The sequence below is a fragment of the Lissotriton helveticus genome, chromosome 9, assembly GCF_964261635.1.
Source record: "Lissotriton helveticus chromosome 9, aLisHel1.1, whole genome shotgun sequence".
Lineage (NCBI taxonomy): Eukaryota > Metazoa > Chordata > Amphibia > Caudata > Salamandridae > Lissotriton > Lissotriton helveticus.
This window is the reverse complement of record NC_136070.1, coordinates 943,931,751-943,946,260: the sequence shown is the minus strand read 5'-3', so window position 1 is coordinate 943,946,260 and position 14,510 is coordinate 943,931,751. Positions and strand designations below refer to the sequence as shown.

The following is a 14,510-nucleotide window of genomic DNA, read 5'->3' as shown; positions in this document are numbered from 1 at the left end:
ACCGTACAACTAAAGAAAACATAAATAATTACATCTTTAGTCTATGTTTTATCTATATACATCACGATAAATCAGTGCAAACCCAGCATCTGGCGCTAGTTATGTAAAACCATAGTATTGTAATAGTGTACCATAGTATAAGGTATTTCCATGCCTAACGGTGACAAAAATAGCAATTGATGGCTTCATACATACGATTCAGCATTTTAATGGCATCACAGAAGTTGAGTTGTTAAGCGACTACTTGCAATCGTCACCATCAGAGATAAGGTTGAGACCAAATCGCCAAGGACTGCTCCAAAACTGATTTCCTTGGCCAAAAATAGTTTGGAGGTGTCCAAAAGAGCAATTCTTTAAATGTGCCCGAAGTAGTAGGCATAGGAGGGTAGATGCAAGTCCAACACTCGCATAAACATTTGCATAAGAGAATGGATTTTTTCCGCATTATGACACTGATCACTGTCTGTGTCAGATTTAGTTTTGGAATGTGCCCTCTTTAGCCTGTTGGGTACAGTTGCAAAAGGGGCACTAGTTTGGTTCACTGGTTGACTACTGAAAAGGCCATACCTTGTTTGAATAGGGCATATGGTACCGCAGGCCTCAAAGTCATGGAACTATGTACTTTCCTGCTTCGATTTACTCACAAACACATATATGCAGATGATTTACCTCTTAAACATGTGGTTGATGACCATGGAACTCTGTGACGACTCTCACACTGTCATCTGTCTAAGTACTAGTTTAACCTCTGGTACCAGTAAGAAATGTTGAAATGGATAGAATACTCCTTGCCAAATGTCTCGTAACTAAACCTGTAAAGAAACTGATTTCCTGGACTGCAAGATCTACCTCTAACATGTACGGAATTTAACTTCTGTTCAACTTCGAATAGATAACAGTGCAGAAAGTAGGAACTCACCAGAAATAAGACACACAGGACTTGTGCAGATCAGTCACTGACGAGAAACCCATGCACCAAATACAATGCTTAAAACAGATCTTCAGTGCAATATATGAAAGAAGAAAGCAATGGGTTTTTTCCTAAACCAGTGACATACTAAGGTTTGTAAGAGAAAACACCCCTTGTAACTGGAGACAGCACTAAGGGCCATTTGTATCATCAACCTGATTTGCGATTCTCAAACAGCGATTTTTAAGAAATCGCTATTTGAGAATCGCAAATAGATATGTATGTACAAAATCGCTTTTTTGCGATTTCTTAAAATTCCTTAATTGCGATTAGCAAATTGCGAATCGCAATTAAGGAATACTTTCCCATTCATTTCTATGGGCCAGGAGGCTTATAGGAATGAATGGGAAGTTTTTCTCAATTTGCGATTCGCAATTTGCTAATCGCAAATTGAGAATAATTTCAAGGGTGCAGGGGTGTCCAAAGGACACCCTGTTGCACCCCTGAAATATGCATGGGTGCACATGTGGCGCACATACATGCCCTAAGGGCATGTATGTGCGTCACATGACACTTTAAAAAATGGAAAAATTTGCATTTTTCAAGGAATTCGCAACTAGAAGTTGGTGGTAATTTGCGATTCCTTAAGGACATTTTGCAAATTGTTTTTGCTTCATACATTGCATTTAAGGAATCGCAAAATTTGCGATTCCTTAAATGAAATTGCAAAATAAGGAATCGCAAATTTTGCGATTCCTTGTTTTGCACCAGATTTTGCTTTCTACATGCCATTTAGCAAATTCGCAAAGGCCGAAATTTTGCGAATTTCGGCCTTTGCGAATATGAATTTGCTTAATACATATGGCCCTAAGAGAGTTAATGCCCTGAAAAGTGAATCAGAAAAAGTCTTGAATCCAGCTTAGAGGCTGAAAAAATCTGAAGAAGTATTGTTCATTGGTGAAGTATATAGAAAGGGTTTCAGTCTGGCGAAACAGGGAGAGCACTCTCCGATTGGGTTGACAGGCAAAAATATGAAGCGAGAACGGCATGCCAAGGCTTTGTTCAACAGATGGGAAGGAGGAAGAAAAGAAGTAACTCTAGCGTACCGTCATGATGAATTATTTTAATGGAAATCCATCTATTCCAACATGGGTGCTACTCGATATACAGGACCAGGTCACACTCAGCCCCTCTGTGTCACTAACAAGTGGAATTAATGTCAATGACACCAACCCATACTATCAAATTCATGATTAAGTCCATGCCCTCATTCTAGAAAAAAGGAGCTAGAGAATACAGCAAAGCCACTGTATCAATAATGGATACAAATACGCATCCACCTAATTATCAAAAATCCCAAAGAGAAGGCATTATTCAAACCAAGCAATATCAAATAAAAGTCTACGATAAACTCAATCTGATTTCCCAGGTGACCATGGAAGTTGATCAGGGGAGGAGTGATTCATAACCAACAATTATTTACAAGTGCGACCACAAAAACTGATTTAGGAAGCCTCGAGGCAAGCTATGAAATGTTTCAAAGTAATACACATGGGGTTCAAAAACCATGAGCATGGCCTAAGCTGAAGAGAACTCAATGCAAATGAGAACGCAGAAAAAGCATCTGGAGCAAATTGCATTTTAAGTCTATGAGAAGAAGGTCAAGATGTATAAGAAGATATTTTATAAATAAAGTGTGTGCCCAGGACAGAGTGAAGGAGTAAAAGAGAATGAGGCCACTAACTACATCACTCTAGCGCACGGCATCAAGTTCTGCAGTCCAGGTATTTGGGTTTTCTTTGTTTCTATGGAGTATTATTTAGAGAATATCCTGTCACAGGAATTCAAAGGAAACCCCAAAAATGGATGTAAATAATAAGTATATTTCAGCGCAAACGTACATAAATAAGCTTGTGACAACAGTGCTAAGTAGTACAAAGGACCTGGAGAGTGGGCTGTCGGGCAATCCTGCATAAACGGTGGGGGCTAAACCAACTATAGAAATCTAATGACTGAGAGTAAATAAACTGGGAATGTTGAACAGTGGTAAAGTTCTCCAAAACTGTGAAGTAGCCTTTATTGCAGCGCACTAGAAAGTGTAATAGAGAGACAGAGTGGAAGTGACCCCTTATTTTCAACAACGTCTAGAAACTAAATTCTTCATTTAAAGCAAATGCCATCTAGTGCAAAAAGGCAAATACAGTGTTGAAACATAACTGATAACACCAGCCAGTTGTAACCATCACCAGGAATCACAAAATCAAAGCATACTTTAAACAATGTAAAAATAGCACAAAATCAAATCATCATGTTATAGCAATTCAACAAGAAACTGGCCTCATCGATAAGCATCAAATGCAATGGTTACTCACAGATAAAAAGTACAATTATATCAAAGCTTCATCTAAAAGCTACAGCCCTTATCAAGCATCTGAAAAAGTTCTATCAAGCGGTCCAGAGTGAAGCAAACTCTGTAAAAAACAAAATCATATAAGATCAATGCTCCGGACAGGATCACTTCCCTCTGATGGAAATGGGAGGGGTAGGTGGGCTAACTAGATGACGATGACTGGAGGGAAGCATGCTTAGCCCACAGTGAGCTGGCGATTTAATCACGATTAAGAATAATCCAAATGTATTATCTTCACGTCTCTTACATATCCCCTCATCGGTTACGAAGAGATTGACTGAGCGGTCCAGGAAGTATTTGCACATTGTTCTTTCCCTGACACGTATTTCTACCATGTGGCTTGGGTATGCCCGGCTCGGCTCCCCTTTCGGGAGGGGTTGGGACACAAAATCTTAGCGGTACTTGGCCATCCCATTGATCTGGGTCTTAGGTAGCCTTTTTGGGCCTTTTAGGGGAACTTGGAGGGCTGTTGTCCGAAAGGATTTTCATAGGGTGACCTGCTTGGTGGTGAAAAGAGATATCGCCCGTCACTGGAAGCAGCCTGCACCCCCCTCGCTGCGGACCTGGCAGAATGGAGTTGACTGATGTGCCCACCAAGAGAAGCCAATATATGAAGCGCCAGTGTGTCCCCAAAAACACGATAAAATATGAGGGACATGGTTATCAACTTAGTGCAAAAGTTATTTGATCTGATTATTAAATCTCGAGATTGTACTCCGGAGCTATTATTGTTACGGAATAATATTTATGTAACGGTGAATGAAGCTGACCTTGTTAAACTTAATTAAATGTGATTATCTAAAAAACAGAAAGAAATCATACACGAAAAAGAAGGACATGCAGCAAAATCAATTCAGTAGGCTCTGATGATCAAGGATGCCAAATATGGCTAACAAGAACCAAAAAAATAATCACACTGGCATTTTTCGAAACAACAAATAGAGCATCTAGTAATGAGATCCTTGTGGTGACAGGTCCATGGCAAGGTGAACATTCAATTAAAGTGATATGAACAAATAGAGTAAATCACGTAGGGGGTACATTTACTAAAACCCCACCTTTTCAGAAAGCTTCGACACATCCAGCTACTTGGATATTAAAAGAAAATGTCTTGGGTTTCTTAAATCGGATTGGAAAACTTTTTACAAAGGGAAGGTGTTTGTTAAAAAATAACCAAACACAGCATAACGTGTCTCTTAATCTAACGAGCTCTAGGAAAAATCCACTTCTCACAATAATAACCCAAGATACTGAAGGATGTTGAAAAATATTGAAACTACCAATGCCAACAATTTGCCCTCTGGTAAAGCAAGTAATGCCGTGTGACTAGATAAAACATTATGTAATCCCACAAGACAAAATTATACAAAGACAAGAAGCTGGCAACTATAGGCCAATAAGTGGAAGATCCCGGATGGGGACATTATTGAAAACATCTGCTAAAGTAATGAGCATGGCAATATCTTAAAGCCATTTTATTATGCTATACACAGTAGCATGGTTTCACAAGGTCAGTCACACTAGAATATTTTGATGGAGTTTTTAACTATGTGAAAATGTAAATAAATAAAAGGATATACTGTGGAATGCAATTTCCTTAATGCCAAATCCTTGGACACATCGACAGATAAGCTTCTAATGCCAAGGCAGACGCCATAATATGGCTGAGAGGTTGAAGAGGTATCATCAGCAGGAATAAGTAAGTTGTGCTACCACCAATCACATCAATGGCTTGTAAACTGGGCTCACTTGCAGAAGCTAGCATGCTCAGAAGCACAAAGACAGATTTGAGACAGTTCAGATGAAAATTACCAAAAAGGCAGAAGGTCTCCAACAGAAATCATGCACACAGAAATGCAGGAATTCTGGTTGTAAAAACAGGAAAGGAGGTGTGCATATTTCAGAGAAGCGTTTGTTCTATAAGAAGGGCTCGTAAAATAAACCTTGTTTAGAGAAGCTGACATGCAACATACAAAAGTAATTACCAAAAAAGGATGGGTAAAGCACAAAATGCCTCCTAACAAGAACTGTGGGATAAAATCATATTTAAAAGCAATTGTTGTAAAAAGATAAAGCCACGTCTGAAGAGTAACAAAAGATAGTGAAATTGAAAGACTACATGAGACGTGTGTCTTATCTTCGTTACTTTCCAAGTATTTATACCCTGCATAATAATCAAATACCAAAGTTACTATCTAAAGAGTTCCACAGAGTACCACCCCTCACATAAATTATCGATACAAACATCCTACAAAACACCTAGCATTGCATTAATCGACAGAGAAGAAAGGCATGCCACCTAAAATATGTATCAGACCAGGGTCAGTTTAAAGCAAAAATGAAAAATAAACATCCACATCACAATCTCCCAAGAAAACCTAACCAAAGACAACAACGACCCACATTCCGATGGCCCCTGCCACAAACTAACAGTGCAGATAAGTTACCTTTGGTTCCCAATGATGCGCGGTAACCTCTGAAGAGTGCCGACATCAGCTGCCAATCCAATATCCACCTCCTGTAAAAAGGAAATTTTCAGACATGGGAGGCTGAGACAGTAAGATGCTTATTGAAGGTGATTATTGCTTGATGGTAAGCCTATTACTGAACACAAAGATATGAAAAAATTACATTTTCTACTCCGGAAAAAGGGAGCTATTGACCTATTTCCAACAGGCACATCAACAATAAGGTTATAGAGGATGTTGTCTAAGCAGAAGCAGAAACACCCAAGGAGTGTCAGCTTGTGAACAGTCATCAGTCTGGTTTCCACCCAAGCCATGGGACAGAGTCTGAACTGGCAGACATTAATTCAGAGTCTTGTAGATGAGTGATGATGAGTATCAGGCACTACTCAAATAATTGGCGTGGGTGTCTGCTTTCAACACATTACATCACCCTCTTCTATTAGTCTGTGTGGTGGAGTGGCCCGGAATTGCCATCTTTGCCAAACAATAGATGTACTTTTTTCCAGGTAAGTCCCGCCTCTCCACCAATACAGGAATGAATTGTGCTGTTTTTAAGAGATCAACACTCTCTCCATCCTTATTCAAAGTACACAAAGAGCCATTACAGGGCTCTTAAAGAAATACAAGCTGGATTACCCCAAGTTCGAAAACACCACCAAGGCAAAGATTTGATTGAGATTGGGAAGAGAACAGACTACCTGATTTATATGCTGGAATGGATGCAGCACAGCATGTTAGTCCTTAACGGGACAAACCTACACATCCTAGTGATGGGGGCTTCAGCTACCCATATCATTTCCTGAACTTTGTTGCAAGGTCCTCAACAAATAAATGTAGTAAGTGATGGCTTGTAATTCTTATCTCCATTTGTGAAGGAATAACCTACTCTTCCTGAAATATCAGACTAGACCGGTTTCAATCCAAGACACAATAATATGGTAATGCCTTTTATCGAAGTGAAGAGTTTTCCATCATCTGTTTATATGAATTGCAAAACAAAGCAGGTAAAGTAATCTGCAAATTCCGGCCATGAGACCAGACCTCTCCATTATGCCATATGTCCAATCGCTGGTGATCAGGGCTATGATAAAATGTAAGAAGTTCACCATAGTCTGTAAAGCCTTGATAGATAAAGAAGCAATACATTTAAGGTGAATTTTTTTTAAACGTGAGCCTGCTGGGTGTCAATGAGGACTACAACACTGCTCTTTTACTCATCCATTTTTAGGCAATGAGGCTTTGGCAATTATGCAGGTGGGTATGCAGAACTAGAATACTCAACACATGGACAACCGAGTGGCCATAATTAATGCAGTAGCTAAAAGCATGAAAACCATGTTTATTCAGAGTACACTGCACGGATTTGACTTGATAGTGCCTGAAGGGAGGCTCTTTCACCATCCCTGCTGTGGATTTGCTACTAACAATTTAATTAGGTTCCGGACGACTGCACTCTGTGACAGTGCAATGAAGGTCGTATATGGTGGCGTGTCCGAAAATATCTGAAGAATCGAGCATTAAGTATTTTTTCAGCTGAGTATGCATTGATGTGGCAGATGCATGGGCTTGTGTACTATGGTTGGTTGAGTTTACTCTGCATTGGCACCAATCAACAAGCACTGGCAAAGCAAATAGGTCTTGTTTTGGGTCCTAATTGTTAGGTCTTGTTTTGGGCCATGTGGCACAGCATCGGATCGGCTAAAGAATTTAAAAAACAAAACAAAAAATAAAAACTTTGTATGTGCCTGACCATGTTATTTTATAGGGGTGGACGACTCGCATGGGCGAAGCTACAAAAATACATGTCTGATTTTATTTATTTTTTAGTTACCAATCAGAGTTGGATCGTAACTAAAGAGAAAAAAAAACACACACAAAAGCAGGGTATGTGGAAGCAACACGTGGGGCTTGGGTGGTGGGCAGAAGATCTTGACCGTTCTGTTCACTCTTGTTTTATTGTACCTATCTATGTATTTGTCCTCAATTAGCCGACATTTGTTCCTCCAAGATAACTGACTTTACATGTTTAAGCTTTGTACCTTGGTTTATTTGCAAAGTTTTATATAGCGCTGGCTAGACCCGGAGATATCAGAGCGCTTTACAAGAAGATCAGCGAGTTACAGGTTACATAATTATATCAGTTGGATCAGCGAGTTACCGGGTACAAAGTTACAACAGTTTGAATCAAATAAACAGAGGGAGGAGGTGGGGGAGGGAAGGAGACATAAACGGGGAGATGAGGAAGACAATGCCAGATGACCGGCTGGGTAGGTGACGGCCAAGGGGCCAGACTCCTCTATAGCTGCATAGGACAGCTCCACCGGGCATTGGCCAAGGTTGCTCAGGCTCCGCAGTAGGTATCTACATCAGTTGAATCGGTGAGTTACAGGATACATAGATACATCAGTTAGAATCCTAACAATCGCAGAGGGGGAGGGAAGGGGACTGAACGGGGGGACGAATAAAGCAATGTCAGATGTCAGGCTGGGTAGGTGACGGCCAAGGGGCCAGACTCCTCTATAGCTGCATAGGACAGCTCCACCGGGCATCGGCCAAGGTTGTTCAGGCTCCGCTGTAGGTATTCACATCAGCTGAAACAGGGAGTTACAGGATACATAGTTACAGCAGTTAGCATCAAGAGAATCAGGAGGAGGGGGAGGGAAGGAGACCAAACGGGTAGACGCAGAAAACAATGTCAAATGTCCGACTGGGAAGGTGACGGCCGAGGGGCCAGACTCCTCTATACCTAGCTCTTGTTTTGCGACATTTTGGTTTCTTTCTTATATTTGTCTTGTAAAGCGCTCTGATATTCGTAAGAGTCTTGTTTGCGCTATATAAACCTTCAACATAAATAATGGTCAGAAACAACACAAGGCGTGGTTGAGAGCATATTTTTAAAGAAGGTGGAGGAAGCAACATGGGCTTTTTGGTCAGGGGTGCCAGAAGCAACACAAGGGTGAACAGGTGGAAGCAACAAGGGAACGAAATGCGGAGGCAACATGGGGGAGAGTGTTGGGGAAGGCAACACAGATGGCAGGTGGAGGGGTTAAATAGGCAAAAAAAGAGCAATGTGGAGCTAGTGAGGAGAAAGCACATGAGAAGGCAATGCGGGGAGTGAGGAGAAGCACACAGGCGAGAAAATGTAAGACAGAGTACAGCCACAGAGTGGAGAGAAACACACAAGGGAGATGGTAGGAAAACACATGCACTCTCATAGTGCGTAAACAAAAAAGGAAAGTAGTGCCTTAAAAAGCAAGCAGTTGAAGGACAAAGTAATGTGTCCATGCTCCAGGTGCAGAACAAACACAAAACTAGGAAGAAAAGCCCACATCGCTAACAATAAGGAAGCAAATGAGAATTACAATGAAGCCAATCAAGGGTAGGAATGGGCGAGCTCTAAGCCCACTAGAAGATAACTGGAAGCAACATACTTTCGTGAGGCCTAAAAAGCTCACCAATTCAATAGGAAAGCATATGTTTTTTTTCTGTTACAGCACACAGAGTTACTTGGAAAAAAAAGTGTGGATGGGCCTATTTTGGAGTGAGTTAAAGTGAAATCGAGTGAGGTGGAGTAGTATGTTTACCTTCACTTGGATGAACGCGTCCTGGGTGCAGTATCGGATATCACACGCCGTAATTAGATCCACCCCTGCAATTAAGAACGTTTTTGCTAGATATTATTTCTTAGAAAAATCATAAAGCTTACAAAATTCTCATTGCCTCATAAGTTACTGGTGCTGTGGGACCAAGGTACAAAACTAACTATTCCCACGACTCATGAAATGATCACTAAAGATAGATCTGGTACAGAATCACTCCAAGTCTCTTATCTAGTAAATGGGAGTATCTCACTATGATAAAGAAACAGCAAGAAATTCCAAATTGAAACAGTGATTTTAATCAGCAAAGAAAAAATTCTAAAACATGCCATCACAAATGGCAAACAATTAACTTTTCAAAGCCTGCTACATGGAACAGTAATTTTTCACCTTTAAAAAGGGTGTTGATGATAATAAGTAATTGAGGGGCTTATTAATAACATTTTCAGTAAGTCGCGGACATCAAGCGGGGTTGTTTTCATTATTAGATTTGTTGTCAGTTAGAATTCCTCGATGCAAAATAGCCCCAACCTTGTTAACAGCTATCCATGTATAATTCTATATACCTGTCACATGAAGGTTAACCCCAAGCCAAAGCTTATCCCATCATTTACCGCTCATAATAAGAAATAACTTGATTGCACCAAATGCTCACCACTTCTTGCAAACTCCACCACATTCCCAACACCATCAATATGCATTCAAGCACACATCCCATTACTATGCTACCCAAAACACACTTTGTTCTATTCTTCAACAGTCAGTACCTGAACCTTCAGCTGTCGACGTCACAATACACTTTCCACAGTCTTGATCCCCCATAAATTGCGTACTTCACATGCTCCTACATTAATCCTAAAACTGAGTATCCCCCCTCATCTCATCATTCACCAACGTTGCTTCTCTCCTATTCTCTTTCTCGGGTGCCTTGTAGTCCGCCCGCATGTGTCAGATCACCTTCACCAACAGTCTCCTGTCACCATACAACCTATCCCCACTCAGTCAATACCCTCACCTCCTCCAACGCAGGCTCCATGGAAGGCAACAATAACTGGCTTCGGACACTAAAGCACAAGGGAGAAAGGGGGAGTTACACTTGAGGGTATAGCATAACCAGTATAAAAAACAGTCTACTGAGAGGTATGATCACACAATGTCATGAGATAATGATGTGGGCGTTGGGGATTGGAGGGGGAACCTCTCAGAGTCTCTGAGAAGCGCTATTTCCCCAGTGAGGACTTGAGAGCTGGAGGATTCATCTGGGCTTACAGAGTCAAACAGGTGTTAACTTCATAAAGCTTAACTAACAGGATGAAGGCAGCGGGTCTGTGAGGAATTAACAAGCAATCATCATTATGGAATAACCACTCTCAGCACTCGTCCCCCCAATTGATCCCGCTGTATATCACCAGTGATTAAGGACTCCATGAGATGTGGTTAACGCGGAAGTAAGTAAGCAGTAGAAGGGAGTTAGTGATTTTAAGGCCTGGGCAAGGTATTAACTGGAAGACAATCATCTGGGAAATTTCGAGCCTGTGGGGAGATGCTACACCACTGTGTTTGAAAGAGCACCCACAATCAGACCAGGGCAGATTACAGGTGTGGGAGGGATTTTACTGTAGATGTAAAACAAATCCAAAGAGAAGGGGAGGAGGAACATGTTCACTCTTCTAATGTAGATCTGTGCAAGTAAGGGTGCCTTTTCTCAAAGGAACGTTAAAATGCCAGCTAGTATTAGTTACCTCTGAAACAGCGTCACAGGGCAATCATGGGTACACCAGACAAAGTAGGTTTGTAGACCGCTTACCTTTTCTAACACATTAAAAGTTTCCTGATACTCCAGGATTTTCTTGCGTATATTCCAGGCAATTCTGGCTGGATCGTCTCCGTTCTGCTGCAATACTGCACTTCCAAAATCCATCAAATCAAGACCTGCCATCAATAGGATAAAGTAAAGCTTTTAATGATGCGAGTTTTGTGTAAGAGGGCTGCCGGTCATAACAGTTAATCAACCCTCCTTTGACTAGCATCCATCACAAATCGAAGGAACACATTTGAAACCATGACTAATGAACCACCATAACAACCACAATGGACAAAAGAGCACAGCATTAACCCAAAAGTTGCCTACACACATCATACATTAATCCACGCCCACAGACCAGCACACATCGTCTTCCATACCGACCAGAATACAGTTCAGTCAGTACTCATCATCCACACACTAAGCATCATGGAGGCCAGCCAGCACACAACACCTACAAAACAACAATAGATACAAAAACAGTTTACACAACAAATCAACCCCAAAGGAGCGCTGTCACAGCACCTTTCAAATTAACTAAAGTAAAGACAAGCACACTTCACCCACTAATCAGACGCACATGAAAAGCAGTAGAAACTCACAACAACCCTGCTGGAAACCTACAGTCTACACACTAAACCAACTCCAATGGTTGAGACCATTATGCATCGATTGCCAAATGGATTCCAAGGGATACGCATTGAAGTACACCACCCTTTCAACAAATCAAACTACATACTGATCCGCAGAAAGCGACACAAAACAAAACTTTATGGAGACCAACATTCAGCAATAATCAAACCAGCTCCACTTAGGATTATTTCTGTCCAGAATTCTAACTAATCCCTCTGGGGATCAAATTCACCAACAACCGAGCAGACTCTGGAGACCAGCATACACAATCAAACCAGTCATAGTGTAGACCACCAAAAAATAAACAAGCATTTACAATGCAACGGTTTCGCCTTTGGAAAAGTTTGAGCTATTGGCATTGTAAATGACAACATTTGTATTTGTGTTGGTTTTGAAAACAGATAAATAAATGGCATTGTCCTTTACATTGCCAATCGCTCTAACTTTTCCAAAGGCGAAACCGTTGCATTGTAAATGCTTGTTGATACTTTTGTCATGTTCATATACCAGAATAGTATGGCCAGCCTGCAATGTTTCAGAATTAGTATATCCAGGATGTAAGGTGCCTGCTTGTGCTGTAATACATTAAAAGATACAAACCAGAAAGCCTGCCCTGTAATGCAATTATATTTCCACACCTTATTTTTGATGCTACCAATGCTGTAATACTTACATTCACATACTGAATTTTACAGTATGTACTTTAATACAGTTACACACTTTGATTAATTTTACAGTATTATACTGTAATACAGTTATACACACACGTTGATGAATGTTACCTGCGTGCTCAATTAAACGAGCAATATTCAAAAACAACTGGATGGAAGCTGCCTGGTTGTGTTGTAAAACAGTTGCATTCTCAGCCAGATGCATTCTGCCTGTGCTGAAAGATGGTTCTATACACCCAGCTGAATGGGTGCGGCTAGTAACATTCACCTTCCTATAATACACGAGGTCCCCTCGGAGTTGTACAATATGTATATTCAAACACACCCCGATTCAAGAACCCAGGCTGTGTTGTAATAAAGTCATATTCACACAACATGATATAAGCTGCATAGCTGTGCTGTAATTGGGTTGCATTCAAACGTCAGGACAGATGTTGCCTGTAAGAAATCTGTATACATTTACATCCGAACAAAAATGGTGTTGCCCCCATACAACGTCATATCACAAATTCCCTCCCGTTTACAAAATCACAACTCATTATCTCCCCTGTCCTGTGCCCTCTCCTTAGATGCTACCTACCACCTGTTGCCCTAGCTTGCCCTAGTCCTGTGCTTCCCTCATATGCTCTCCACGTGTCCTCTCAAACCCCCATTTAATTCTCTCTCGTATAGCCAGGCTGACCCTTTCCATGTCTTTCCCTTTCTCTCAATCCCTTTCTCTACATCCACATGTGCAACATCGTATCTCTCCCCATTCTAGGCCCCCTTGTTGCCCCTACTACTTCCTCTGGCTAAGGTTCATCCCCTGCCCCCTACTGTGCCCATGAAGCCTGTTGCTCAAGTGCATTCTCTTGCCCCACTCACGGTGCTCAGCAAGTAGGCCCTTCTGTTGCTCATCCTATGCTTCCCACTAAGGATGGATCATCTCTTGCCCTCTCTTAGCAACCTCTCCCGCCTCTACTCTGTTGACCCACTCTCGGCCTTCTGCCCACCATTCCCCCTAGTTGCCCTTCTCCTACCCCACCTGTGTCTGCCTCAAGCTCCTCCTGCCTGCCTGCATCCCATTCCCGTCCCCCCTGCCCCAGGTTCCCTCTTTTGCCCATCTCATATGATATTCCCTCTTCTCTTCTTCCATCTGCCCCCTACTGCTATGAACTAGCTTCTCATCATGGCCCCACAAGCTCTCTCCAGACCCATCTCTTGCCCTCCTTCTATGCCCCATCCTAGCTTACCCCTGCTGCCCCCTCTTAGCTGCCCGCCTCCCCTGCGCCCCTCCCCCTCACCTGCCCGCTAAGCCGCACGATTCTCTGCAACCTCCGCTCGTCTCCCAGCAGTTCCCGGAGCTGGGCGTTGCTCAGTGTTCCCAGGCTGCCCCCGGGGGCGGCCCAGGCTCGGGGGGCCGCGGGAGCTGCGGCTGCGGGAGCATCTCTCTGTGTACAGGGGGCCGGGTCCAGCCTGACTGTATAGCCGCAGCCAGCCACCAGGGGGAGCCCGTGCCGCGCACAGGAGCCATCCGAGGCGCCCGTTGAATGCTGGAGATCCAGTAGGGGGAGCTCGTTTTCTGTCAGAGTCCTCCCCTTACGAGCCACCGTATTTTAAGAGCAACATATTTTTCAAAACGGGCCTTTCATCACGCAATCCGTTTCCCGCCACCTTGGAATTGTGTAAGTCTAACACTGTGCTCCCTTAATGATTATAATGTCTGAATTAAAGCAAGGTTTTCCATTATCACTCGTATATTTTTCAACATAATATACTAAGCAGTATTTTGCAATATATATATACACGTGTTTTTGCCTGAATACTGTGTTACTCTTTTTATTTGTTAATTAAGCCAGGACGTACTCGTTCTAGCTCTATTTTTGGAGCCAAACGTGGTTTTGAGGTGCTAAGTCCTTTCATTGCTGACAAGATGCAGTTTTTTTAGGCTGCTTTAATTACATCTAAAACATTTGAAGATGTCCTTTTTGTTTGCTTACCGTTGACGTAAGAGCGCATGCTCCCACGCTCGTCCT

The 14,510-nt window shown here is 42.1% G+C and overlaps 1 protein-coding gene across 4 annotated transcripts in view; it reads right to left on the bottom strand.

Annotated features, from left to right (window-relative positions):
- The window catches only part of ECH1 (enoyl-CoA hydratase 1), a 190,964-nt gene that overhangs the window by 39,459 nt on the left and 136,995 nt on the right, over positions 1 to 14,510 (bottom strand). For all 4 annotated transcript variants that reach the window (XM_078661190.1, XM_078661192.1, XM_078661191.1 and 1 more), the window contains exons 4-7: positions 11,195 to 11,319; positions 10,403 to 10,451; positions 9,373 to 9,437; positions 5,768 to 5,838 (exon numbers count right to left, since the gene is read on the bottom strand). In XM_078661190.1, coding sequence (XP_078517316.1) covers positions 5,768 to 5,838; positions 9,373 to 9,437; positions 10,403 to 10,451; positions 11,195 to 11,319 — 310 coding nt within the window. The remainder of the gene's footprint in view (positions 1 to 5,767; positions 5,839 to 9,372; positions 9,438 to 10,402; positions 10,452 to 11,194; positions 11,320 to 14,510) is intronic.